This window comes from Gouania willdenowi, chromosome 3 (assembly GCF_900634775.1).
Source record: "Gouania willdenowi chromosome 3, fGouWil2.1, whole genome shotgun sequence".
Lineage (NCBI taxonomy): Eukaryota > Metazoa > Chordata > Actinopteri > Blenniiformes > Gobiesocidae > Gouania > Gouania willdenowi.
Genome location: NC_041046.1, coordinates 26,060,883 through 26,088,492, shown reverse-complemented (window position 1 = coordinate 26,088,492; position 27,610 = coordinate 26,060,883). Strand labels below are relative to the sequence as shown.

The following is a 27,610-nucleotide window of genomic DNA, read 5'->3' as shown; positions in this document are numbered from 1 at the left end:
TAATTGAAAATGTAATTGTAACTGAAAAATGTAATTGACCCCAACCCTGGTTAAAACCCTGATGGTCAATGCTGGGTTTGCATCTGATCTATAGACAGTAGTCATAATGTTATGAAGCCTAGAAGCCTGTTATTTATTAGCTGACTATTGGCTACTTGGCAGGTTGCTGCGTAACTTGTGGAGCAGCAGAAAGGGCCGTCACAACCCTGAGAACCATTACAGCCGCTGGGAGCAGGACCATGTGCTGCAGAACTTCAGCCAGCTGGGCTTGTTCTACGAGTACCTGGAGATGGGTGAGTATAACTTCCTTCTGCTGACTGTTTATCAAATCATGACACGAGCGTGCACTAACACTCTCTCTCTCTGTCTCTTCCCTCTCGACTTCTGTGCGTTGCCAGTGGTCCAGTTTGGCTTCATCACTCTGTTTGTGGCTTCTTTCCCTTTGGCCCCGCTCCTTGCCCTTTTCAACAACATCCTGGAAATCAGGGTGGATGCCTGGAAGTTCACCACTCAGTTCAGACGACCAGTCGCATCCAAAGCTCGAAACATTGGAGCTTGGCAGGAGATCCTTAATGGAGTTGCCATATTGTCTGTTGTTACCAATGTGAGTTGGTTTACAAATACATAATTACAAAATACAAAACAATTGTTCCGTCAATGTTCTTTTCCAAGAAATGATTGAAGAATAATCTACGTAATGCTGGCTTTTCTACTGGGTTTATTTTTCCTCCAGGCGTTCATCATGGCTTTCACCTCAGATATGATCCCTCGTATGGTCTACCTGTACGCCTACAGTAAGGAGGGCAGCATGAGGGGTTACGTCAACAACAGCCTGTCCATATACAACATTTCTCAGATTCCCAAAAACAACATGCCTGAGGATGAATGGTTTGTTAACCTCACCACCTGCAGGTATTCCAAACTTCATGTGTCAACTTTTTGCATTTTTGAACATTTCAGTCAGGATTACTTTAGTCAAATTGTTTATTAGCATGCTATTTAGATTTGGCGGTAAGGCTCTGTTCTGGGACCTCTCTGCCAGTCCAACAGCTGCGTGGACAACCTGAAGTGAAGGGAGTTTCCCCTCGCTCTTACATGAGCTACATGGAAAGGCATAAGCAGAGAGAGCGGTCAGCAGGACCCCCTGATATAGATCTTGTCTGACTCTGCCGATTTGTTGTACGGGGTTCCCCAGGGCTCTGTTTTGGGCCAGATTTTGTTTTCACTCTGTCCTTCCACTAGTAAAGATTATCCAGAGCTTTGATGATGATTTCTATCATTTGTTTGCTGATGATATTCAGCTTTACTACTCTTTTAAGACCTCTGAGACCCAGAAATTAAGCTCTCTGCTGGAATGTCTTGCGTAAGTTAAACAATGGCTCGGCGCAAATTCCCTGCAACTAAATTCATACAAAACGGAAATGCTGGCGATTGCCCCTGATGACGCCATCCCAGGGATTCACCAGTATTTGGGCGACCTGAGTTTGTCTGCTAAAACAAGCCTCAGAAATCTAGGCGTTATCTTTCACAAAGCAATGTCTTTAGAGTATCACTCAAAACTGCTAACAAGGAACTGTTTTTATCAAATGAGGAAAATCTCTAAACTTAGAACAATTGTGTCCACAGATGATCTTGAAATGATTATTCACACCTTTGTGTCTTCTCGTTTAGACTACTGTAACAGTTTATTTTCTTGTTTAAACAAAAAGCAGGTGTCTTGTCTTCAGCAGGTCCAAAACTCTGCGGCGAGGTTACTGGCTCGCACAAACAGAAGGGCTCATATTATTCCCATTCTAAAAGCCCTTCATTGGCTCCCAGTCACTTTTCGTTTCAATTTTAAAATCCTGGCGCTAACCTTCAGAGCCTTGCATGATCAGGCTCCCTCCTACATTAGAGCCTCTTGGAGGCTGAGGTTTCTGGATCAGAACCTGCTCATGGTCCCTCGTACTCGTTTCAGGACCAGAGGAGATCGCTCCTTCCAGGCCGTCGCGCCGACGCTCTGGAATGATCTTACGCCTTCCTTGCGCTCACTTGATTCTGTTGATGTTTTTAAGAGCAAACTGAAAAACTATTTGTTTCAGAAAGCGTTTTAATTCCAGTGGATTAAAGGTTGTTTTATGACCATCATGTTTTGTGACTGTAAATGTACTTTGTATTTCTATTGCAATTCTGTGAAGCACTTTGATACTTCTCAGTCTGTGAAAAGTGCTAAATAAACATTACTTTCTTGGGGGTTGGGTTGGGAGGCGTCTGGGGACGAAGCCTGTGGAAGTAGGCGTGTTGCAATGGTTTAGATACAACGCCATGACTAACTCTAACCAATGGAAAGCCTAGAAAATGGATAGCTGAATGATTAACTGAGTTAGGGAATGGCTACTGTTCGTTAATTTTTTATCAGATAAAGACATAGTGTATAGGTGTCATTGATCAATTAGATTTAAAAAAAGATGTAAAAGATTGAAATTGCCATTCAAAAGTGTGTTTGGATCTTGCCTGTAACAAACCATTGTTTGTTAATGTGATAATCACATTGTTAGTGTTGATTTTTTTTGTTGGGATTTCCAGAATTGTTGTTCATCTTGTTTAATTTTTTATTTTTATGCTGTCGTCTGTTAAGTGAGTGCATTTGTGGGAAAACTATCAGCTTTCTCATATGTTATAACCACTGTGTTCTGTGTTATCAGCAAACCTTCATACAGTACCGTTTTGTTTTTATTATAGATACCGAGACTACCGCTACCCTCCAGGCCATCTTAAGGAGTACACTCACACCATGCAGTTCTGGCACATCTTGGCTGCTAAGATGGCCTTCATCATTATCATGGAGGTAAAACATCACACTTTTTCTTTAGACAAGGACTACTGAACATCCGTATGGCCAAATGAAGAATTATCTTGATCTCATTATCCTCTTGCAGCATGTGGTCTTTGTTGTGAAGTTCTTTGTCGCCTGGATGATCCCGGATATCCCATCAGATGTGAAAGCGCGATTTAAACGAGAACGGTACCTGATTCAAGAGTACCTGCATAATTATGAGGTGGAGAAGCTGAAGATCCAGCTGAGTGCCAGTTTCATCACGGAGCCGATGTCTGAAATGTCGGTGACGTCCGACAAACATGAAGTGCTGTCTGAGTGCCTGTAGCCCTTCGCTAACACCTCCGACTTAACAAGAGAAGGGCCAAAATGTGTGCAAACATCTTCCCTCTGAGAGCCTCTACGTGCAAAGGGCTTCGGGCTCCAATGTCAAAATGTTACTTTTTTTCCTTATAAACGTATAAACTTTTTCATTAGGATGTGCAGAGATGCATGAAAACAAGTGAATGCAACATTTTATGTTGTTGCTCCATCAGATAAATCTGTGCCAATAAAAACTGTCGCGAGGTGGAGAACAGTTGAAAAAGCGGAAAGCTTTAAACTGCCATTAAAGCTTCATGTGTTTCCAGTTATCGTTGTCTGTGCTGTTATGCTTGAAAACTTGTGATGCCAAACCTTTAAGATTAATAGTAATAATAATCGATAATTACTCTTTAAAGAGCTTATTGTGATGTCAATCATTTCATTTCCTGCATATCAAATATATACGACTGAGCTGTTTAGATATGAAGATTAAGTGCCGAAAAAAGTGTGAAGTTGATCTAATTTAACTATGAATGTAAAAACTACTCAGAGTAACAATTGTTAGAACATCAGAGAGACGGCACTGAAATGAATAGTCAGCGCACATGCCACATCCATCCACAGCGGTGCTATCAGACTGTCACATGTTAGGTTGGAATGGTTTGTGTTTTTCAAACTGTGCATTAAATAACCATGTACCTCCATCGCCACCACCAAAAACATGTCAACTCACTTCAGAATAAGTGATGGTCTATACTCCGTAGCCATACTGCAGCTAGCTTCCAGTTTGGGTCTCATTGTTCTCTCATAACATCAACCCTTTGTGGGACCAATTATGACATTTTGACCAATATGAGCCTGTATGAGGAGGACAATTTGGAGAAGAATCCTCTTTTTTTTTTCAATACTGTCTTTCAAACTGTATAGTATGAATGTGTGTTGGTTTAACTTCCCATGTTAATGCAATCTATGGGCTTTATCTGTACTTCTGAAACCAGATCCTTGTATGCTGTAGGGATAATGATTTCCAAACCGAGGTGAAGATATAAATATGAAATATTTATGTAAATGTAATTTATTGATCTATCTTTTATTTGTGTTGTACTCACCTCATTCTCATGCATTTAATTCCATCAATTGTATTTTTTTTTTTGCACGCTTCATCACTTTTTAAGCAAAGTTATTGAATTGTCTCATGATAAAGTTGTAATGGGACAAGACAATGAAAAATGTATTTGTAATCAATCATCCTACAGGAGACAATGTTGCTACTAATATCCTTTTTTTTTAAATAAATAAATAAATAAATACACTTTCTTCTGTATATGCCTGAGGTTTTTCTCTTTTGTTTCATTTCTCAACTGTTCTGTCATTTTACAGTGTATTGTATTCATTGCAGTCAATGGTAGCATTGATTTCACACCAACAGCTAAGCTTGCTTTGCTCCGATCTCAGGATTTTTGCTGTAACACATTTCTGAAACGGCTCGATACTTCTGCAAGATGCATGATGCATTTCCCAGCAAACAATTGCCTTAAATGTCTGTGTGTAATTTTGTAAGGCAGAAATTTCCTAACTGTGAACATGTTTCATGTCAGCTGTTGCTGCTGCTGGATGTTTGAAATGTTTCTGTAATATAAGTTAAATTTCACTTATAGGCTAAGTTCACTGTAGCTTTTTGAACTTGCACTTAGTGAAGCTGTTGATATTCACATTAAATATAAATTTAAAAAAAACTTTTGATTGTGAAGTTTTTAATCAATCTTTTAGTTTGGCTCTGACTGCTTATAACGAATATGAGACTATAGGTTCTTCATGCAAATTAAAATGTAGGTTTTTTCATAAAAAAAAAAAAAAAATATTGATTACGATTTATCTAACTCTACTTTTATTGGACACTTACAGCCCGATATCTTTATACCAATAAAGTTAATAATTTATTTATTTTGTTTAACTCTAGAATATTATCGCTAAAATTAGTAACACCATCACTATCGCTGGGTGTTTTTTACCCTATATAATATAGCTAGCTACCCAATAAAAAGTAATTATAATCAAAATATGACAATGCAGTCAGAATTGTGCACTTTTATTTTTGACAATACAATGTCTAACAAAGTGATAAAACAAGAATACCGTGGGTGGACTACCAAACTTACTGAAAAATGAAGAATGTAAGAACAAAAACTCGGTCTTTGGTTCTTCTATTTCTGAGGTATTTGAGGCTTTCCTGGTGAAGGCAATGATAACACACTAACAGCTGCAGGCGAGTGGAACATAGAAAAAAAAAGGCATTTTTTGATTGGGTAAAAATTATCACCCGACTAAAACATTTTTTTCAATCACCATATGAATTTCTTTGGAAATCCAGCTTTGTGATATTTATTCTCTACTGAACTAAATGCAGATAGCACGGAAATTTCAGGACCACTTTTACTTACTTTATTTTTTAGATGTTGTCATTATATGTTTTTTTTTTTGTGTCCCCAAAGGAGCATTGTTTGGGATCTACCTTTTTCCCCTCTTCTTACCTCGTTTTCCACTCATCTAAGATATGGGGCGCTGCCTGTGGCGACCCACAGTTCTCGCCCTCCTGTACTACCATGTTATATGTGTCTGTATTTACATGTTTCTTGGATGGGATGTAACTGAAACTGAATTGCCCCTTGTGGATAAATAAAGTATTCTGAATCTGAATACAGTAGAGTAATAATGGGACATATAATGGGAAATAATGGGAAAATCACCCAAACTCGGGACTATAGGAAAAAATGGGCTTTGGAGTAGGAGAACATCCACACCTTCAAAAACATCAGAGAAGAATATGAAGCTACCCTTAAATCTAACACAACTTCATGAAAATAATGTAAATACTTTTGCTCCCCCACCGATAGTGGTCTGTGGTCCTAGGTTCCCAAAGTGTGGTACGGGTAAAAAACTGCAAATATGAAATTCAGCCAAACATTGCAGAGTTCTGTGAATCCTCTTAACCTTTTGCTTCTCATTAAAGTTGTAGCGAGTTGTATTTTATAGAGTTAGGGTAATGGATGTGTTGTATTATACTGCTATATGCTCAATCAACAAATGTTTGGTAGATTAATTTCCCCCAAAAAAAGAAATGTGTTTCTCACTGAAAATGCCACTAGGCTAATTGATTTAATAAAGCAATGTGATCATTCTGAAGAAGATATTTTCTTGTGTGGTTACAGATTATTATTATTATTTTAGTTATATATAATTCATCAAAGGGACAGGTAGAATTCAGGGAACATTTTCACTGTAGAGCTACATTGTGTAACATTACAATACTATGTCTTCTAAGTGTGCAGGATTAGGGGGTACAGCTTTAGGTTTAATGTCTGAAGGGGTACAGGACTGTGAAAAGTCTGGAAACCACTGGTCTGGGGTTAATATGAAGTCATGTAAAAAGTACTATTTCAATTCTCAAGTGTTCAGTCACATAGAAACCATTGCATATGTCCTAAATGACACTAGACTACAGACATGCGTCACCCCCCCCCCCCCCCCCCCCCCCCCCCAAAAAAAAAAAAAACCAAACTCCTATAGTACCAGTTTGTGTGTAGTTTGTAACACAATTAGATAACAAAAATGGTATATTCCCAGTACCCACAAGAGAAAGCAGACAATGTGTTGAGGCAAAAATAACAATAATAAAATAGAAATTAAATGAAAATATGATTTTAAAACAAGCTCCAAAACAGCAGAAAGAGTCAACCAGCATCCCAGAACAAATGGGAAGTGGCTCAGCATTATATTGCAACCCTATCTATAGCTATCTAATCAAATAAAAATAGTTAGGGAGTAATCCTAAAAAAGTGATATAAATTAAAGAAGGAAGCACAGCAAAAACAAATCAAACACCTCTCCTATAGGATTCATTTACAAACACCAGGTGGCGCCCAATAACCACAAATGAAAAGAGAATCTGCCTCTAGCCTATTTTTTTTTTTTTTTTTTTTTTTTGCCTCTTTGTCATTTATTTGGTGAAAGATCTTTCTCTGAATACGTTTATTTTAATAGCTACCGGTTTACGTTTTTCTATTGTTTAAGATTATAAAGATTATCATCATATACAGACTGCCTAATATGTTGTTATTTGTCCTGTTTCACTCTATAACAGGTGTCTAAATGATGGGTTCATATGTTGGTGATCATATAATTAAATTTATGTTAATGACAGAAGAAGAACACAGTGATGAGAGAGTGTGGATGAGGATGCCCGTCTGGGTGGATGTGGTTGTCTGGGGGATGAAAATAAGAAATAAGGGAGACGCCTGAATTATTGATGGATTCCTACGTTGTGCAGTGTGTGTGTGTGTGTGTGTGTGTGTGTGTGTGTGTGTGTGTGTGTGTGTGTGTGTGTGCGCGCGCGCGCCAATCCTCTTTTTTTCGTTTGGTTTCCATAGCACCGCCCTACAGAGATCTACAGCCTCTCCTACCACAGGCTGCTGCCATTGTTTTGAATTTATTTCCATCGGTGGAAAAAATAATAAAAATGAATCACATCATTTAGATAAAGTAAGCTATACCACGTGGTTTTATTTCCAACCCCCCTCCCAAAAAAATAAAGAAAATAAAATTCAAACAGTGGTTTAAACCTATATTATATTTCCTGCCCATGTGGGTATTTAAAATGAGGTTATAAAAAAATAGAAATAAAATGGGTTATAAAAGTCTTGTACTTTCTATATGAGCCGCAGTCGTGTTCAGCAGCTGGCCAGATGTGGCACGCGGAGCTGCGTTCGCTGACCTCGGTGCTGAAACACGACGTCAGATGAACCTGCGCCTCACAGGAGACACCATCAGCCCCACTCCCTCTTTCACTTACTCCAAACACCCGCTCCTATTCAACCTCCACCTTTTTTTTTTCTTTTCTTTATATTTCGTCTCTCTACGTTATTTCTTTTTGAGGCAGGACGCCCTTTTTCCAGCTCTTTTTCGTCATGTTACTCCGTGCGTGTTCTGTGCGACAGGCGGGAGACGCGCGGCTGCTGGAGGAAGTCGCACCACTCGTTTGATCCTCCGATTTTCCGCGAAGGTGTTTCCACTTCATTGCGGGGTTGAAAAATCCATCTAGTCATCTTGAACTCGATTTTTTTTTATTTTTTTTTTTTCAGTCGTTCGCGTTGTTTTACCTGCGGCCGCAGCAGTCGCCTGTCCTGTGCTGTAACATGACGCTTAAACAGTAAAATCACATCCAGAAAAACAGGCCTAGTCACAATAAACGGAGATGGATTCAGTAAAAGCGAGGGCTGCGGCGGGGGTGAAGGAATTTGCAGGGAAGACCATGGGCCAGGTGTACAGGTAAGGGCAGTTTAACTGTATACATGTATTTATGGATTTATTATTCGCGTTGCATGACATAGCACTCGTGCGTGGCACGCTGGATTCGATAGTAAATAATCAAATCACAAATGTGTGCATGTGTGTGGCAGTGGGGTGCGGGGGGAGGAGGGGGGACCATGGGACACTTAAATAGGTTTACAAACTTTCAGGGATCTGTGGTCACGCCTCTGGAAAGGAATGGAAAAATCAAACGCGCGTGCGTACGAGCGCGCGCGCGCGCGTGTTTGTGTGTTGGATCCTCGTGCAGGGACCTGTGCATGGAGCTCATTGGCAGACAGACAGGCTGCAACAGGAACGTGCCGGACACGTTTTTTGGGGGGGATTCATTCATAATTTGTATTTGTTTCATGAAATCCCTTCCTCCAACCCCACGATTTAACGATTTATTATTATTTTGTAATAAAATACAATTTTATTTTTCGTTTAAAAATGCGGAAGTTTTATTCGTTTTTTGTTAGATTTTTCTTTTCTTTTTTTTATTATTACGTATTTCTCTTTTTTTTTCGCCTGAAGTGAGAAAAATGCATTATGTTACAATCTATCTTTAGATTTGGCCCACTCCTTTGTGTATTCATCTTAGCAGATTTGCATGGGTTTTACAGTGCATAGCAGCACTATATATGGAATAGAAAAAAATCATTTTGTTTTGGAATATTCTGATAATAAAAAATTAAAATCAGGCAAATGATTTTTCTTTTTTTTCCTCTGCATTGTTGCGCATTCATTTATTTGTCCTCTAAATCAGTGTGGCATCCCATAATTCAGCACACAGGACAGGACAGGCTTATGGAGGATGAGGAAAGCCCAAAGACGTGATGTGTTGGAGCTGCTGCTGAATGCTAATGAGTGAAAGTGAGGGAGCTGCTGCAATGCGGAACAGTCAGCAGGATGGATCGCTTGTTTTCTGCTTCGAATGATGCATTTCAAATGTATATCGCAGGCGAAATCATTGCATTTGTGGAGGAAAAAATAAATAAAAAATAGTCGTTTTCCAATCCAAGATGGAAAAACCCCACTGATGTATACAGTTCAGAGGCCTTATTATTAACATTATTATACCACCGATCTGGTGAATTTAAATATGTTCCACTATCTGCAATAAATAAATAAATCATATCTCAACAGCTCCACCAGCATACAACACTGTAATGGCGTTCTCCTAAAATCTATTATCAGGGGCTATGCATTTTTATTTATTCATTCATTCATTGGGGGACTCAGTGCTGTTGCTGTCCCATCTTGGCTGTTGCAGAGTGATCGAGAAGAGGCAGAAAACCGGGGAGGTGATCGAGCTGACGGAGGATGGGAGGCCCCGAGAGGCCGCGGAGAAGAAGCCCCCGCTGTGCGACTGCAGGTGCTTCGGTTTGCCTCGTCGTTACATCATCGCCATCATGAGCGGCCTTGGTTTCTGCATCTCTTTCGGTATTCGGTGTAACCTGGGCGTGGCCATCGTGGGCATGGTCAACAACAGCACAATCCACCAGAATGGGAAGATCATCATCAAAGAGGTCTGGTCTAAAGAGAAGATGCTTTAATAAGATACATAAATGAATAAGGGCTCCATACATTTCAGCGAGATTTTATGAACCAAAGGGGAGCAAAAAAAATTAAAATCAGTGACAGTGGGCCTCCACAAGGCCTCATACAGACACAATGTGCTTTTGCTATATTCAAAAGCGTCTAAACAGTACCATGTTTATATATATAATCCAAAAATTGTTGTCAAGAAGCTAGCTGACCATTTTTAATATCCAAAATAAGTCAGCTATGCAAGATATGAACAATGTTAATAAATCAAATAGCCAATTCATATGGACAGTAATGTGTTTCTTGCAAATTAAATTTCACCTGCAGTTTTCTGGAAATATCTGATGAAATCAAGCAAAAAGTATAATTGTCCAGTATATGCAGACATATCATGAAATGTGAAAGACCAGATCAAATTAAGAGCTCAGGTTCGATTTCAACATTTTTATTATTGTTTTCATTTTCTTTTATGAATTTGTGCTTTGACAAAAAAAAAAAAAAAAAAAAAAATAATTCTTGCCCATTTATTGGCTTTTTCTAGCTCATTTAAAAAACACAATATATTCATGCTGCATGTCTAGCTATAGATAAATCCTGTGTTGGTTGATAAAGCAATGCCTTTTTAGTCACAAACTCAGGCCTTAACTGAACTGATATTTTCCCTATATTGTGTTACATTCGATTTATAATTATTTTGGTATTTTTTCCTCTTTTTGTACGTTTACTAACAGAAAGCCAAGTTTAACTGGGATCCAGAGACAGTGGGGATGATTCACGGATCGTTTTTCTGGGGTTACATAGTGACGCAAATCCCAGGAGGATACATATCCTCTAGACTGGCTGCAAACAGGTAGGTGGGAATCCCAGTATATTACCATATCGCACCATAATGTGACATATTGGAAAATCTTTGGGAATTATATTTTTTCATCATGGGTGGCAGTTTGTGTGATCAACCAATAGGTCGCTGAATAAATAGGCTACTTTTTCAATTACTGTTGTCTGCTTTAGAAATGGACATTTATGATGGAACCATGCATGTGAGTTCTGACGAAATCCACAAATGAAATGAAACAGAGGAAGCTCACATGGCCCATATGAATAATTGTGTAGCTGGTCTATGTGGGCCCCTGTCGGCAGGGCTCTGTGCCACCTGTTAATGAGCTCCCTGGGGCCTCAGGGTCTGATCCATCCCTCTCTGCAGGGCACAGACACCAGACCCAGCGTCTGTTGGCAAAGGCTTTAACTCACATGAGCTCTGCCAAAGCGTCAATCATTGTATAGCCTATATGTTTTCGTATTATAATAAATATTAGTATATAGTATCATTTTCTGGCCTTGTTAGAAACCAAGCCACGGTTTTAGACGTTTCAGTGGCCTTAACAGCGTTTTTATTTAGTCCATTTGATTCCAGGTCACACATTAGCCTATTTATTTCTTTATGTTTGAGCTATTGACGCAGTGATGTCTTTTTTCTTCCTGTAAATAAGCTGTCAGTAAAAAAAAAAAAAAAAAGGTTATTCCCCCACCAACACCTATTAAAACCCACCAGCCTCTTTAGCAATTTCTAACATGCTGCAGAAATATTAATATTTTGGTAAAAATAAAATTAAAAAAAATCTCACGGTCACTTTTGGATTAGATTAAATGTCACTCATCATTAAAAAAAAAAAAAAAAAAAGTCGAAAAAAACGTGGCGGTGGTGGGGGGGAGATAGATTTTTCCTTCAAAGTGAAGGTGGTTGCTTAGCGACACAGACGTAACTATAATGAAACTGGTATCGGGGCGTGGCGTAAAATATGAATCCACTGACGTCAGAGGAGTGCGTGTTGGACCGGGCCAATCACTACCGAGGACACTGATAACGCGTACACACGTGTATTCTCAACCAGGCACGAGATGCTATGATTATGGGTTAGTAACTAACTGTTAATGTGGAGTTTTCCTGATGTTTATTCCCACTGAAAACCAAGATGTTGTACAAAAAGCTATTTTAAAAGTTAATTAAAATAGATACAAGCCTATTCTATTCCCTTGAAAGAAAGCATTGTTTCATATTGTGCCGGTGGTTCCCAACCAGGGGTACATGTACCTCTAGGGGTATACTTGAACATGATAAAGTGGGTACTTGGAAACATTAAACAATTATTTAACATAAAGAGTCATTTCATGTCCTATTTCAGACACTGTCCACATTACAGTTTTACCACCTATACTGAGAGTAAATGGCATCAATAGAAAACACAATGCAATCATTGTACAATGTTAATATATTTTTTTCTTTTACAACATCCATCCTAATATGTTGAAGTATGTTAATTTAGTGGTTCCCAAACAGGTTATGTGTACCCTTAGGGGTACATGAGCACATTGTAGGGGGTACTCAAAAGATTTAATAATCAGGAAATATTCTCATTCCTTTTTAGGCCATTTTTGGACAAATTCACACACTAACAGTACTATTGCTCAATAAAATACTATATTTCCTTGTAATTGATTGAAAAATGATTATTTTACACTGTAGAGACCATTTTATCACACGTATGACCATAGGAGACAATGATTAGCTACATTTTAAAAAGGATATTGGTATTTACTTAAAATTGAAGTAAACACAAAAGTTGCATGGTATTTAAAAAAATAAAGAAATATAAATTCCACTCATTGTTTCAAGTTTGTAGATTAAGCCTGAGGTAACCAATGTTTTGAATCAACATGATACAGTTAGAGATTTAGGAGAAATAAATAAATTATGGAGAGGGTTCTTATGATATGAAGGGGGTACACATGAATTGACAAAAATGCAAACGGGGTACACAGGACAAAAAAGGCTATGTAATATGGTTCTCTTACGGAGGTAGCCAAGGTGCCCAATAATAATAATAATACAAACTAATGAAGACAGCAGATACTTATTATCCACACATGGGATTAAAAGAGCATTACCTCCACAAGCAAGAGACCAAATCCAACCAAACCCACAGTTGCAGACCATTAAATAGACGATGGTCTAACCCATTAATCCATGGGTAGGTTAGTTCCATATTTAGTCAATCTCAAAACCCACAATACATATTTACACATCAAAAACATAGATATATATATATATAAAGAAGCACTTGTTTTATTATCATTAGCATTTCATTATTGGCATGAACAACTGAATACCCTTTTACTCTAAGATTTCTACTCCTAAACCTCCCCCTCCTTCTGGACCACATGGTTCTGTCTGATTAGGCCAATGGTTTGCACCTGTCTTGCATTTTCATAGGTGAATTCCATAAGCGTTAATGAACTCAAAGAAAAGGTGAAGTCAAAAACAGGTCACAAAAATGAAACCCCATCAACAAACTCATGTGCTAAACTAAATAGGTACATCTTTGTTTTGAAACACAAACGCATTAGTAGATGACTATGAATTAGCAAAATGAAAAGATACAAAAAATACCAAATGATACTAAATGTATAAGGTGAAGTGCATACACCTGTACAGTGAAGGACAGGGTTCACTACAGCTCAATGAACACAACAGAAAAGGTTGGGATTGGGAACCACCATTGTATACAACCAAAACATGATGTTTTAGTTCTTTTCTTTTTGAGATAAACTGTGTGCTTTATTACTTTTAGGGTATTTGGTGCTGCCATTGTCCTCACCTCCATTCTCAACATGTTAATTCCTTCCGCTGCTCGAGTCCATTTTGGCTGTGTCATTTTTGTGAGGATATTGCAAGGGTTGGTGGAGGTAAGGATACACAGATTCATAAAAGCCGTCTTTTATAGGCATTAGGCCAAGCTGTAGCTTACTGTGTGATGGGTTTCATGACTCAGCCTTTTCCCTTTGATTGAACGTAAACACAAAGACATTAGACATGATTTGATACTTCTGTTTTCATATATAAACAAGTGCTACAATGATACTATATATAGAGATACAAAGGAGCTCTCTGCACATTGTGCTTCGAGAGCAAACAAAGGAAACACTCTCGTGCAGGCTGGGTTTTCAGCGACAGGGAATATGATCCGTATATTGATCCTTTCCACTACAGCTGGTTTTAGTTTTTACTATTACACTGTGCAACAACAAAGTGCCTCTGTGCGGATGAATGGGACGCAAAATACTGGTCATAACATGTCACGAAATGGTCTTACTTTAATGATGACATGCATGGAATGACGAAACTTGTGCTTTTAACCTAAAAATAACACTAAAACATTAAGGGAAATATCACTATTTAGCACCACCACAAACAAGACTTACATCCACTGAAATGTGATGCCAACAAAAAAAAAAATGATAACTAAACATGGCAGCTATCTTTTATTGTAAGTTACAAAAGAAAGTCCCTCATATTTGAATAATTATTAGCACAGTTTCTTCACATTAGAGGCAAATGAACATTAATTTCCCTAGATCTGCTTTGTTTCATGAATTTGAATAGCTCATCATGGGTACCTTAGCGTTACAATTTGTTCTTTGTAATTAAAGGGGTTCAAATATTGATTCTTACAATTCACAATAGATAGTTTGCTTATGATGCAGATATAAAATTTCAGAATGCTGCTTCAAACCAAGTAAAACAAGTTTGGAACTAATATTTGACAGCCATTTAGAAAAAAATATAAAGTAAAATTGTAGGAATTTTATTGTATTTATTTCTATACAGGGTTTAATATACAGATCTGAATATGTTTTTGATAGTTTTGGAAAAGCAGAATATGTAAACAAAGTGTTCATGTGTGATTTATTAGGGCGTGACCTACCCAGCTTGTCATGGTATCTGGAGTAAATGGGCTCCACCCCTCGAAAGAAGCCGTCTAGCCACTCTCTCTTTTTGTGGTAAATATTTACTGACTTGTGAATTAATGCGCTGCCTGTCAATATTGCAAGGACTGCAAAATCATTTCAACACTTGGTTTCTTTTTTTTTTTTCCCAGGCTCGTATGCTGGTGCTGTGATAGCGATGCCTCTGGCTGGGATCCTGGTTCAATATAGTGGATGGTCCTCAGTGTTTTATGTCTATGGTAAGATCTATAACATATCGTGTTTCAGTCTAGGTTTGTAACCTGCTGCATTGGGCAGCGTTAAGGTGTAACTGTTTGTTGAACAAAGAAGGAACACAAGTTGAATGAAGCTTGAAAAATGTATTTTCTACTCTAGTTAAAGTCAAATGGATTTATTCAGACACACTCCATATTGATTTTCTCCACACAATGTTTTGATCCATCAATAACTAAACCAAAGTCCCCCACGCTGGACTGGATCCACTCCCTGTCCGGACTTACCATCTCCCTTTTGTTCTGTTATGGCAATTATTACCTGATTTGATACAAATTGTGAAGGCCACATTTCAGCTGTTTCCTGATTTAGACCCACAACAGCTGCTCTGCATTGATGAAGTCCACGCTGAGATGGGAATGCACAAAAAACATATTTAATAAAGAAAAGACCAAAGGATAAATACAGTGCCTATCCTCCAGTAGGAGGGGTGACGCGCTGAACCCTGAAAGAGTAACGCAATATATTTTATGGCTGATTGAGAAGAAGGGGAGGGAGGGTGTGAAGGGAGGAAGGAGTTAGATGGAAAATCCACTGTTACAGAGCTCTGCTTATCAGAGCTTTGGTACGAGACCTTGAGCAGAGGCTGGTTTTTGCTGGCACTGTGAATACAGCCCAATCTGTCTGCACTGCGAGTAATCTAATCTAACATGACTCAGCAAAGGAGCAACGTCTCTGTTCAAAAGTACAACGATATAATGCAGTCATTGTGTATAAACACATGACAAATTGTACACATGAACACACATTTGATGACGTGATGATTAATATAATAATTACCATAACAATTCTCTGAGGCATTTTCAAATATTACAATGCTAATCTGTGTTTGCATATGAACGAGATCGAGAAATTAGCTACACGTTATCTGAAGTTATTTTAAATTCTGGCGTACAATCTCCCTGTGAAACGCAGGCTGCTTTGGCCTCTTCTGGTACATTTTCTGGATCCTTGTGTCTTATGAGAGCCCTGCTGAACATCCAACCATTACGGATGAAGAACGCTGCTACATTGAGGAAAGCATTGGAGAAAGTGCCAAGCTCATGGGTCCATCAGAGGTGAGGGTCTATGTTTTGATTTTCCAAAATAACTCTAAATCATTCCTATTTTTCAATCCATCATCCTGCCAATCAAACACAAGCACAAACATCTCTATCACCCAGTCTCTTTTATTAAGGCAGCATTTGAGGTTCATATATGTTTTTATGATGTTCCAGAAATTCAAGACCCCTTGGAGGAAGTTCTTCACATCTATGCCTGTCTATGCAATTATTGTGGCCAACTTCTGCAGGAGCTGGACATTTTACCTGCTGCTGATTAGCCAACCTGCATATTTTGAAGAAGTGTTTGGCTTTGAGATAAGCAAGGTACGGTTAAGCAACAGACAAACGAGGAAAAAAAAGAAAGGAATCGGGATGAATTGACAAAAATACTGTCCGATTCATGATTGACATAAAAAAAAAAAAAACCCTAAATGTCACACTTTGTTTTTGAAGTAAGTAATGCATTCCTTTCCCCCCTATTTTTGGGCTTTTGAAAAAGAACATGTTCACCATTCAAATTTGATTAAATCACATGCTCCTCATCTGGTAAAATATAGAAAAAACGTGATTACTAGCTTGACTTAGTAAAATAAACTAAACAGAGAAGGAAACCCAAATTGAATCCATTCATAGACAAACATGCACATACTGTATGTATTTTTTCTAAAAACCTTAAGATCTAGTATTGTGTACTAATGTTATTGTAGCAGCTGATTTGATTGATTGTCTGTATATGAATGTAGGTTGGAATGCTTTCTGCCCTCCCCCACTTGGTGATGACCATCATTGTGCCCATTGGGGGCCAACTGGCTGACTACCTGCGGAGCAAGAACATCCTGTCAACCACCACTGTCAGGAAAATAATGAACTGTGGAGGTGAGAAGTCTGAAGCTCAGGTGACATGTACAGTGTTTCCACACCTTTGAATGGACCTCTACAGGGTGTTACATTCTCAGTGTTGGATCCATAAGGCTGTTTATTAGTCGGCCTGCAGTACAAGATGTGTTTTGATGCTGTTTTGTTTTTTGTTATTGTTAGAAAAAAACAAAAAAAACAATCTATTTTCTTAATACCTCACTACACAAGTTGAGTCATTAATTGTGACTGTGCATTGATTTCATATCTGTCAATTGTGTAATTGAGTGCAGGCAGCTTGATTCAATTGGCAACAATGATAGCCAACAGCCTGTGGGGCTGTGCGCGCACGCACGTTTGTGTGTGTGTGTGTGTGTACGTCTGTCTGACCTGCTGTTTCTCTCTGTAAGGGTTTGGCATGGAGGCCACACTGCTGCTGGTGGTAGGATATTCCCACAGTAGAGGGGTGGCCATCTCCTTCCTGGTGCTTGCTGTGGGCTTCAGTGGATTCGCTATATCAGGTTGGCACGAGTCAACACATTTATAATTTTGATTTTTATTGGGTATTAGTTCACTAATATGTTACAGATCAGTGACAAAGACAATTGTGTGAGTTCAACAGTTTCTTTTTTCAAAAAAGAGAAATACAAAAATAAGAATCATCCATCCATCCATTTTCAAACCCACTTGCTCCTGTCTCACAGGGTCGCGGGGGTCTGCCGGTGCCAATCTCTGGCTCTCATTGGGCGCTGGGCGGGGGTTCACCCTGGACAGGGCGCCAGTCCATCGCAGTCCATAAGAATCAAAAACAAATGAAAAATAAAAAACGTGAAGCTGCTGTCGGTTTAATAACCGATCAGTGATGCTGTTTCATGGGCTTAATCGTAATGCTTATAATTAATTTGGAAAATAAAACGCAAGGATATATGGACATTTGTTATAATATAATTTGGTAAAAGCATGCACAGCATAATAATTTGTATTTATTCATTTAAATATCATGTGAACAACAAAAAGTAAAAACCAAAACATTTGAGGATAAAGCTTTTTTTTTTTTGTACAATCAGAGTCTGACTCCTCTGTCACTGTGAGCTCCTACAAATATAATCCCAGGCTGCCAAGAGAGACTTATCTAAACAAGACAACAAGAACATGAAGTAAAAAACACTTAAATGATGTACTTTCAGCCTTCCCACAGCTACAAAGTTGTTCATCTTCATATATATATATATATATATATGTAACCTATAACAATAGAAACCTTTAGTTCCCTCATTCAGCTGATTTAGCCATGTTTATGGTGCTCACTGTGACTATGTGGATAATCAGTTTCTTCCCTGTTGTTCTCAAGCTTTTTTTCTGAAGCTTTTTAATAATTCAAGGCTAGCCGTCTCCAGGGATTTGCCAGGCAGGCAGTGTGCAGCAGCTCACCAAGGCTCTACTCATTAAGTGGGGGAGGAGGAAAACACGTAGCCAGTTTGGATGCCTATTTTTTTTTTTAATCAAAAATATGGTCATAAAGCGTGTCTTACACCTGTGTTTCCATACAATTATATTCTAAAATCAGTTGGCGGTTGATTTCAAAACATCATGTTTTACTTCATAAAGGTAAAGTTATTGAGCAATATTTCCTGATTTTTGGTTTCTCATGTTTTTTTCACCAGGCTTTAATGTTAATCATCTGGATATTGCTCCACGTTATGCCAGTATATTGATGGGCATCTCTAATGGAGTGGGGACTCTGTCTGGGATGGTGTGCCCTCTGATTGTTGGTGCTATGACAAAGAACAAGGTGAGACAAAAAACAACTAACTGTTATGTACATTATACTAGAGTTTTCATGTCTAAGAAGGTGTTATTGTCCTGCCTGTTTCACTAGTATTTGAGTAATTTGAATTAATTCTATAGGTGCCTATCAAAACAAGATATCAATCCACCTACGCACAGTTTAACAGCTGATCAATACAGGCAAAATGCAGATGCCGATTTTTGATTTATTTTTTGCCACACTTAAGTAACTGTGTTTGATAAAAAGGTAAACCTTGAGCTTTCTCCCAAAGTTGATCCTTAATGTGTTATTTCTTAGCAATATTTTATGCATCTGGTTATGGGAAGTAGTGCAAACAATAAATAAATAAATAAATAAATAAATAAATAAGAAAAATAAAAAGTAAAAATGAGAATTTACTGAAAATAAGATATATGTATTTGCTGGCTACAGTGCACTATCCATGCACTGATGGATGGATGGAAAACTGAGAATTGTAAAATAATTGTGTAAGTGTAAAAACTAAAACTCCAAAAGACAACATCTCACCCCCATTTGCCACCTTTTTTTTGTTCACTCCCTCACGCATAAATTAAAGTGGCAGCAGGAGTATTTAATCTATACTACAAAATAAAATCAAATAATCTACTTGAAAATAAACTAAAATAAAAAGCTGTTATTAGAAAGGAAATTATATTTATCACTTTGTAAATATAGATGAATTTGTATAAATGCAGATGTGATGGTAGTACGACATGCTGTTAGGATGTTGAATGATGTTCTTCTGTTTTAGGTCATGTTTAATAGGTGAAAGATTTCACTTACGTTTTAATTTTCTTGTGATTTTTATTGGGACAACCAGGAAGAATAGTCTTCTCTAATGAGAATCCTATTTCAATAAACAATAATAAGCAATAAATTGTGTTCTCATAGCTTTCTCTTCCTGTTCTCTCCAGACTCGAGAGGAGTGGCAGTACGTGTTCCTCATAGCCTCCCTGGTGCATTATGGCGGCGTCGTCTTTTACGGGATTTTCGCATCAGGTGAAAAACAGCCTTGGGCCGACCCAGAGTTGACCAGTGAGGAAAAGTGTGGCTTCATCGACGAAGATGAGCTGGCAGAAGAGACGGGTGACATCACTCAGAATTACGGTGCATTCGGGGGTCCGGCTAAGTCCTACGGTGCAACCACGCAGGTGAACGGCGGCTGGGCCACTGGCTGGGACAAGACGGAGGAGTACGTTCAAGAAGAAGCACAAGGAGGAAGCTATGGATACACCCAAGATGAGGGATACTCTTAGACCAAACGCACATTCCCCTTATTATTAGACAAAGTTTTGGTTTTTGGAGTGTGCATCGGTTTTAGTCACAAAAGTATCTGTAAATGAGAGGTTACAAATCGTACCTATCGTAGTATTGTTTGCACAAATTCTTTAAAGAAGTTTAAAAAAGAAAAAATGATCGCCTGTAACTGACAGAGTAACACAAATAGAAAAATCAAGATCCACGAGTCCTATAGAGGTGTTACACATATCTAATTGGCTGTCTCTTAATGTATAATACATATTGATAATAGATATATTTATTTGGAGTGCAATAGTGTGTTAAAGTGAATCTTGTCATCAGGCTTTCTGACCAAACCTGCAAAGCCTTAGTTGTAGGATTAGAAGCTGATTAGCACAACAAACCTGTATCTACCAAATCAACAGCTACAGTACAATGTCCTTCAAGCCAGCCATGTCAGTGTAAAGATATATCACTACGCAGCATTGTAAACAGAAATAGACACTGTTGATATTAGATTGTACTGGGTCTCTCCTGAATGCACTCTAACCAGTGTGTCTTTTCTCACACACAATATAGTCATTCCTGAGTTTTTATCACTGGTTTCTCCATATTGTAGTAATTCCTGAACGTGTTTAGGTGGCTCACTGTAGAGGTCTGACTTGTGGCTTGAGATGCTGTTATCGTTGTACACGCTCGCTGAGGTTTCACTGTTGATCGAATGTTGGCTATTTGTGTTTTGTAGCTTTTTATCTCTGCAACAGAGCAGCCGGTTCAAGCTTTTGCAACCCTACAAATCTCAGTAGTGTAGTGCAGGAGGAAAGCCATCCTTGGTTTTTACTTAAATCATCTAATGACACAAATGCATCCTTGGAAATTTGTATGTAAAAGTTTACTATAGAGGGTTAAAGGGTATGTTGAGTTTATTAGATATATTTTAAGCTCAACATATTAATAATAAAATGTGACCTTAAGAAGGGTTTGTGCAATTGAAAGGTTTTTGGGTATATACCAAAATCAGTATAATATTTTTGCTCTCACGCAAATTTAATGGCCTTTACTGTAAATTCAATAAAGATTATAGAAAACAAAGAATTGAAAAAATGAATTATAAATAGGAATATTAGTGCCTAATGGTACAAATTATTCACATAAAGTGTGCTATATATAAATATATATATATATATATATATATATATATTGTTTGCCATTATCAAAATGATTCTGATTGTTTTATTTTGGAGTCTTATCTAAATTCCACCTGCTCAGCTAAGCCACGCCAACTTATATATCCTTTGTAGCATTACAGAAAAAACAAAACAAAACTAATCAACAAAATGTTTGCTTGGTTTTATTTTTGAAGGAGACAAAATGATAAACATACATACAAAACAAAACAAAACAAAAAAACAGATCATTGTACAAATTAATGAAAGATGTCAGCATTACAAAACAACTACCACTGTAATATCTTTACATTTCTCCACACTGCATGGCGTTCATCAAAATGGGAGATATTTTCATTTCTTGTTAGTGTAAAGATGTGTGTATTTCAGAAATAATGCTGTTTGCTTTCCCTCGTTACACAATAAAACGCAAAATGAGAAATTTTAGCTCAGCAAAGACCTGCCTCTCTGAGAGAATCTAGTCATGTCTAGTGTTAAAGTCTAAAACAAACAAGCGCCACATGCACCGCAAAGCCATTTGTTGTGTCTTCATTCTGCACTCACACTGACAAGGTCTGAAGGGGGCCAATTCTCTTTGATTTTTCTTATCTGTGGAGGTCTTGAGTCAACACTTCACAATGTAGATGTGTATGGATGTGTATTTATGCATGGAACAAAGTGAAATTTGTAGCGTGTCCTTTATTTTATTTTTTTTACATACATGTTTTCAGTTGTTTTTGTCGCTTTGTCTCAGAAACTGTTACTGAAGCTTGAATTTCTTTGCACAGTTAACCAAAGGTGAAATAGTGGAGCTGGTTTTTGGCTGGAATATCAATGTTTTTTTATGCTAGTGCAGACCATCAGCAGGAAGACTCTGGTGTTTTGGGACCTCTTGGGTGCAGGTGGCACCAAACATTACTCAATGTACAAAGCAATAAATTCAAAGTAACAGTTCTGAACCAATATTGTAAACAGTCATTATGTAACTGTTTTTATGCATTTGTCTATGAGTCAAAGTTGTGTTTTTGTGATATAGAAAACATTACTTGTGAAGAAAAAAAAATGTAATGTATAAAAAATATAGTATAGAGTCCAGCACAAATATCTTTGAACTTATGAAAGTACAAAGACTTTGTATATGGGCTACTCACCAGATGAGAATGACAAAGAGCTCTGCCTGAGAGGTGGATGCTCTTCTTCTTCTTCTTCTTCTTCTTCTTCTTCTTCTTCTTCTTCTTCTTCTTCTTCTTCTTCTTCTTCTTCTTCTTCTTCTTCTTCTTCTTCTTCTTCTTCTTCTTCTTCTTCTTCTTCTTCTTCTTCTTCTTCTTCTTCTTCTTCTTCTTCTTCTTCTTCTTCTTCCTCTTCTTCCTCTTCCTCTTCTATCTGTTTTATTTTTATGGTGCCGTCTACACTGCCTGTTTGCTGTTGTCGTCCTTGCTCTTCTGTTTCCTCTGCCCTCCTCTCTCACTTCTTTCAACATTTTGTAGGATTCTCATCTTTCACTCAATGACCCCAACCTCTTCCTTGCCCTTGTGAACTCAGATTTATTTGTCACAATATTCGAGACAGTGGGGGAAGACATTGAAACATGTGATTTTGAAAATGACAGATGTACAACCTGAAGTAGTGAGACGTTTCCTGTTTTTGTGCCTCTGAAAATAAAGTGTGACTAAGTTGGTTCTGTCGATGTGTAAACTGAGAGGTTTTGTTGATGAAATACTCTATATGCTTTTTTTTTTGTATAAAAAAAAAGAAAATCCAGCCAAATTGAAACAGATCTGTGTCCTGATCATTTTTATTATTTTTTTCCCTCTCTCTTATTACAGTCACATGTTCTTCCAGAACATGTTTCATTTTTTTTTTCACTCATTTTACGATGAAGCTGTTTGGTCACAGCTAACTAGCCCGAGGTGAGTCTCTGTGTTTTCTGACAGAAGAAGCTTACACCATGTGCTATATCGTTTATTGAATAAATCAAAATGAACAGAGCCACGTGCATTTGAGAACAGAACACAGAACATTAGAACCTGAAGTCTGGTAGCGACAGTACAGTGGGAACCCTTGCAGTTCTATTGAGGCCACAGTCCGTGTGCACATAGTGTCATCCCGCCGTCCTCGTCTCTGAGATCAATAGTGTTGCATCCCAATGTTAGACATGCACACAATGACTCTTCTAAATGAATGGGAGGAGGAGACTATTAGGCTAATTGCATAATGTTATTTTGAATGACTCCAATCTCCAGCTCCTCAACCATAGTCACATTTGTTACTAATCAAAAACAGTTTTGACTTAAATAATACAAAAACTATTTATCTAAATCCTAGGCCTTATAGGATAACATTTATTGTCCCACAAAGGGGAAATTGGCTGTGTTTCAGCAGCAGTAGATAAATAAACAGCATAATAAAAAGAAAGGCACAAACATGGGCCTGTACACAGAGATAAAGTTGGAATTCGGACATTACGCAATAAAAAAAAAAAGGAAAACAACTTTATAATTAGTGCTATTATTCTAAAGAGCTTCTAATAGAATGTGAATCCTACTCACTGTTAATAGGTCGTATTTCTACATAATACAAAACCTACATGCACAGCGACCACCAATGTAAAAATGCCAACTGCTACTTTTTTTTCCCAGATCCATGTTTAGCTGATCCTAAACTTCTGAAAGCCGTAAAAAGCAATTTTACTTCATACAATACCGATAAAAGGTTTTAGAACATTCAGAACACCCTGATTTTTCCAGTTATTTATTGCAATTCAAGTCGTGCAAGTCCAATGAATAGCTTGAAATGGTACAAAAGTAAGTAACTGAACAGCCAGAGGTTTAAAGAAAGGTTTGGTTACCCAAAACTGAAAAATAATGTACATTTCAGAATTATACAAATAGGCCTTTTTCAGGGAACACGAACAATTTAAAGCTGTTCTGCAGCGATGAAGGTTGAATCAACCTTGAAAGCTGGTGTTACTCATTCCTACAGACGTTCCAACTTTTCTTGGTGACTTCCAACCTCCTCTGTCTGCATTAAAGCAGTATTAGAACACACTGTGGTACCAGACCCTCATGAGCATCAGGTGAACAGTATTGTTCATGGATTCCATGATTTCTTTTTCAACTCAAATTTATTCTATGCTTTCATTTTAGAGTGCAATAACACAATAAACTGAATAATTTTCCGTAAAAATGTATTAAAAGTGCGGTGTTCTAAAACTTCCGATCAGTAGTGTACGTGTTTGTGAACATAATTATGTGAATTTCAGTCTAATCTTTTTATTTCTCTGAGTTTATTGGTTTAGTTGATTTGTCAGACTTAATTATTGTGTCACCAGTCCCCCATAAATGGTGTTTACTCAAAGTCAACGAGCCTGAACTGTCATCCTGTCCTGGTACAAATGTGGGAGGTGACCCATAACCTCCTGTGACCATCACACCACTCTTTACTGCCTTTCCCTGCGATAAAAAAACAATCTCAAAATGGTGCAGCTTTTGTGCAGAAATGCGTCATTCACCATCTTTTCTTGTCATTTGAATGATTTGTATAAATTTAGCATGTGGGCGTGTGTGTCTGACAGCATTACCAGAAAGGTGGGGGAAAACAAGGGCACATATGTTCAGCGCCTTAAATGGTTGATCAAATGAGGGTGGGGGGCAGGTGCCGATTCATCCTCAGGGGAGCTGACTGGGGAGGGGGGGAGTGCAAGAAGGGATGGGAAGTAGATGCCAAAATGGCTCTTTAATGACTCTGGGGCTGTGCTGGGGCCTCTGAGGTCCAATGTGGCTCATAAATAAGCCTCTGATTTAGAAACTATGCCTCAGGCAGGAGGATAAGCAAGTATTTTCTCAAAAAACGACATACAGGATACAACAGAATGACCATTATTGATATTTTTCTTAATAGTGACAATGCATCAAAGGTGAAATACTCAGATTTTTGTTGTAGTTCTGCAAATCCCTGAGAGAATGAATATTCAAACTGAAGTATAGCTTCATGCAGCCTCTAGTCACACAGATCTACATGTGAGCTGTCCATGGTGCTCAGTGATGGATCACTGCGTATTCACTGAGCTGCTCATAGATATACTGTAGTCAGATCAAACACACCGTGGTCCTTCTCTACACGATCCATTTCTATACCAGGAAACCATCCCTTCACAACAGACTCCCATAATAACTAGCAGCCATTGGCTTGGATCACTGCTGCAGGATTCTCCTCCCACACAAATCTGGAAGCACGATTGGTTGCACGTGCCAACCCTGAGCGCTATGTCCACAGTTGGTATATATTTAGCTTACCACCCCATAACCCTCCCACCCTTCTGCCTGAACACCTCCTCCTCCTCCTCATTAACACACACCTTATACCACCTTCACAGGAAGTGCGTCATGAGTTTGTCAAAGGGGAGCCTCTTGGGCGAGGCTTTGCAAGGATGGGAGACAGAAGCTCATAGTTAGCTAGCTAGTGTGTGTGTGTGTGTGTGTGTGCATGCATGCGTGCATTGGCACAAAGGTAAACTAATAGATCCAAGCAGATATAGAATAGTAATATAGTTATTTTTTTATTTACAGATGATCCTTAAGTACATTTTGTTAAAATGATTATTTTCATATACATTTGATACCACATTATGTCTTCTTCAGCTTCTTCTTCTTTAGCTGAAAACAACAAGTGAAACTATGAGAACACTTTGTAGTGTTTCTTTATTTCAGTTTATCCTCACTACAGTGTGACATGGTTGGTTTATGGTAACATTTCATTTATAAAATGTTTTAGTTCATACATTTGTATTTACTTTTTAAAAAAATGCACAAATTAGGTCAACTTCACCAAACTGAATAGTCAATCTAATTTATTTATTTATTTTTACATTTTGCTCGGACACTGAAATGATTGCTTTTTTGTGTGTTTTTTTAAATATTGAATTTTTTTTAAAGGCGGTCACTTACTTGAAACGCATGTTCACATTATTAGAGGGAACTAAAACTACACACAGGAAAGATGTGATTATACACAGACAAACCAACAAATGCATTGATTGTGTGTGTGTGTGTGTGTGTGTGTGTGTGTGTGTGTGTGTACTGCTTGGAACAGAGTGTTTCCTGAAAAGCCCAGCATCCGGCCCCCTTTTGTCCGAGTGCCTGCCCCCCCCCATGGCCTCACAGTGGGGGGACAGGCACACTCCAAATCCCATTAAAAAGTGAGAGACGGGGGGAGTGAGGTGCTTTCATCTACTGGTACTATAACACTAACACTGTTGGACAGTAAATGTTTGAGGATTATGAACACACAATGTCTTGCATGTATGTGTTTGTAACCATTTTTTTAGATAGGCGCTGAAGCCATGGAGCACTCACACATCCCATGCTTTATTGATTTAATGCTGTCTCCTCTTCATGTTCATCTGATTTCATTAGTAACAGCAGTATAGGAACATCTGATAGAGACGTATCAGAGCAGAGGATAAACACAGATGACACTATCTGTGCTCCAATGCCTTATTATAGTCAGTTCAGTACACACCACTGACAGCGAGCCCACTTTTATTGATCGTCACATTGTGTCAAATAATGACAATCACGACAAAAGCGCCTGGTAAACACTCAGGCCTTTCATTAACTCATTGTAACTAATTCACTGGAATTGCATGGGGCAATTTACACAACACCGAGGACACTTTATGGACCCTGCAATTTAACCATTAGGATTAGATTAGATACATTTGAAGGCAATTACTTCTTCACTACAGCAAAAAAAAAAAAAAACACCTTATGTTTCCTTGATAAATCAAGAACAAAGGCTCTGGCTCAATAGGGTTGAAGGCGTTGGCCTCTTGTTTTTTCCTTTTTTTTTTACTTCCTCCTGACATTTTAAGGAGAAACTGAAGAGCTCACATTTGCATTAATCTAATGGATTTGCTTTGTGCCCCTGCAGTGAAAAAATATGGATGCGTGGTGCCTTTAAGAGCTCAGTGTGCAGGATCAGCAGACACCTTGTGACGAGTGAAAAAAGGGACAGAAAACAAAAAGGATGAAGCACAAAGGAGCACATTCTGATAGAAAATGAGCAGATTTTAAATGAGATTAAAAAATGAAATAAATAAAAATGAATGACTGAGCAAATGATAGATAGATAGATAGATAGATAGATAGATAGATAGATAGATAGATAGATAGATAGATAGATACTTTGACATGACAGCTTTGATTTTTGTATATATTATTATTATTATTATTATTATTATTATTATTATTATTATTATATTGTTTTATCATATTTTATTTTTTCCACTGTAATGTTAATGATTATTTGATTAATTATGTACGTTTTCTTTTCCCTTTCTTTCTTTCTTTCTTTCTTTCTTTCTTTCTTTCTTTCTTTCTTTCTTTCGTGTTTATTCTTTTCATTTGTAATATTTCTCAAGCCTCTG

The 27,610-nt window shown here is 37.9% G+C and overlaps 2 protein-coding genes across 3 annotated transcripts in view; both read left to right on the top strand.

Annotated features, from left to right (window-relative positions):
* The window catches only part of ano5b (anoctamin 5b), a 34,506-nt gene extending 29,872 nt beyond the window's left edge, over nucleotides 1-4,634 (top strand). For both annotated transcript variants that reach the window (XM_028438570.1, XM_028438560.1), the window contains 5 exons: nucleotides 163-293; nucleotides 399-604; nucleotides 734-912; nucleotides 2,722-2,827; nucleotides 2,919-4,634. In XM_028438570.1, the coding sequence (XP_028294371.1) occupies nucleotides 163-293; nucleotides 399-604; nucleotides 734-912; nucleotides 2,722-2,827; nucleotides 2,919-3,143 (847 nt within the window). In that variant the 3' untranslated portion in view covers nucleotides 3,144-4,634. The remainder of the gene's footprint in view (nucleotides 1-162; nucleotides 294-398; nucleotides 605-733; nucleotides 913-2,721; nucleotides 2,828-2,918) is intronic.
* A 3,218-nt stretch (nucleotides 4,635-7,852) lies between these two features.
* slc17a6b (solute carrier family 17 member 6b) lies at nucleotides 7,853-22,496 on the top strand. The gene is made up of 12 exons (XM_028437466.1): nucleotides 7,853-8,443; nucleotides 9,738-9,993; nucleotides 10,744-10,862; nucleotides 13,642-13,756; nucleotides 14,764-14,851; nucleotides 14,950-15,036; nucleotides 15,986-16,128; nucleotides 16,288-16,437; nucleotides 16,857-16,989; nucleotides 17,379-17,489; nucleotides 18,633-18,760; nucleotides 19,693-22,496. Exons 1-12 carry the CDS (start codon nucleotides 8,370-8,372, stop codon nucleotides 20,032-20,034), a joined length of 1,746 nt encoding a protein of 581 aa, XP_028293267.1. The 5' UTR covers nucleotides 7,853-8,369; the 3' UTR covers nucleotides 20,035-22,496.
* The last annotated feature ends 5,114 nt before the right edge of the window (nucleotides 22,497-27,610 follow it).